The following is a 1,684-nucleotide window of genomic DNA, read 5'->3' as shown; positions in this document are numbered from 1 at the left end:
CCCCTTGCGTGGTCTCTGCAGCCCCTGCTTGATTAGATCCGCGTCCCAGGGCTGTGCTGGGCTGCCCCCCACAGTGGCCTGGCTCAGGGCCCCAGGGCCCAGCATAGGGCCCAGGCACACGGTCAGCTGCGTGGGGTGTGGGGGAGGGCAGGTTTCGGGGTGGGGGGAGCCAGTGGGCAGAGTGGAGGGTGACAGCTGGCCCGTCCACAGAGCAGCAGGCCGCCTCCAAGGCCCAGCGGGAGCAGGAGCTGGCGGCCAGTGCCTTCCAGGAGCTGGACGACAACATGGACGGGGTGTGAGTGTCCCCGCCTGCCCCGGCCTGGGTCCCTCCCCCCACCTGCCCTAGAAACCAGGCAGCCCCCCACCTCCTGGCCATGGGCCTGAGCTGGTCCCAGGCTCTCTCTGAATGAGCCCTCGCTCACTCACGTGTGAGATGGGCTGTAACAGGCAGGTGGTGGTGGAGATGGGGACACTGACCTCCCAAGGAGCTGAGTGAGGTGACGAGGGATCCCACTATTTCCAGGCCTCCTCTGGGGTCAAAGGCAGACCCTTTGGACCCGGCTGTGCCCTTGACCCCAGGCTGATGGCTCAGTGGAGGGTGGGCTGCCGGGAACCGGGAGGCTGGGCAGGCGCCCTGGTGAGGACCAGGGGAGCAGAATGGGCGGGCGAGCCCTTCCCTGGTTGGCAGTGGTGACTGTGGGGGACAGACTGGCCATCGTGGGTGTGGGCCCCTCTGGGTGAGGGCCCCGGGCGGAGGGCAGGTGGATGCTGGTGCTGAGGGTGGAAGGAATGGATGCTGCCGGTGGTGAGGAGAGGGTCTCGGGAGACACGGGTCCAGGCGTCTTGATCCCACCTCTGTCTGTCCCTCCTCGGAGAGACTTAAGGAAGGGATGGGAATAGACCCCAGGGGTGGGGGCTGGAGGGGTCCCCACCCTAGAGCTCACCTCCAACTTCCTGCTGCTCACCCGTGGGCTCTGCCTGCACCCCTGCAGGGTCTCGGTGGCCGAGCTGCAGACCCACCCAGAGCTGGACACAGATGGGGACGGGGTGCTATCCGAAGGGGAAGCCCAGGTACCCCCCTGCCCCCTGGCCTGGGACTCCTGGAGGGGATGGCCTCACGTGACGTGAGGGCCAGGGGCGGAGGCTGGGCTGGCTGTGGGCTGCTCCCACGGAAGGCTCCCCACTGGCGCCAGGCCAGGACTGCGGGCGCCTGGGCTCGGGTGGGAGCCAGGAGGGCAGCCACCCAGCGTCACTTCTCCCTGCCCTTTGGAGCCTGGGTCACGTGGTGCCACCGGGTGTCCGGTTAGGTCAGAGCCAGCTTTCCCACCACGTGTCCCACTGGCTCCACGTGTGTGCACAGTGTGCACTCCTCACAGTCCTGCTCTCGGCTCTGCACAGTGCGGACCTGCTCCTCCGTCCCTCTGTCCACCACGTCCCTGCTGGGTCCCTCTGTCCCTCCTCGGCCTCTCCCTCTGAGGGCCTGGCCCTCTCCTCCCTCCCGAGTCTCTCCAGTAGGTACCCCTGTCCCTCCCCTGGTGATGGGTTCCTCTTCCCACCGGCCTGTGCTGCCCCCTTCTGGTGCCTGCACCGCACTCATCCTGGCCCAGGCCTGGCCTTGGCAGTCAGCTCGCCCCCCCCCCCCCCCCCCCCCCCCCCGGGGGGGGGGGGGGGGGGGCCCCCCTTT

At 68.8% G+C, this 1,684-nt stretch overlaps 1 protein-coding gene across 1 annotated transcript in view; it reads left to right on the top strand.

The window, feature by feature from the left end:
- Positions 1–1,684, top strand: part of PRKCSH (protein kinase C substrate 80K-H) — a 13,081-nt gene that overhangs the window by 6,316 nt on the left and 5,081 nt on the right. Inside the window, exons 8-9 of the mRNA XM_023745791.1 lie at positions 211–295; positions 993–1,119. Coding sequence (XP_023601559.1) covers positions 211–295; positions 993–1,119 — 212 coding nt within the window. The remainder of the gene's footprint in view (positions 1–210; positions 296–992; positions 1,120–1,684) is intronic.

This window comes from Myotis lucifugus, unplaced genomic scaffold (assembly GCF_000147115.1).
Source record: "Myotis lucifugus unplaced genomic scaffold, Myoluc2.0 scaffold_583, whole genome shotgun sequence".
Lineage (NCBI taxonomy): Eukaryota > Metazoa > Chordata > Mammalia > Chiroptera > Vespertilionidae > Myotis > Myotis lucifugus.
This window is presented reverse-complemented; position numbering and strand designations above follow the sequence as displayed.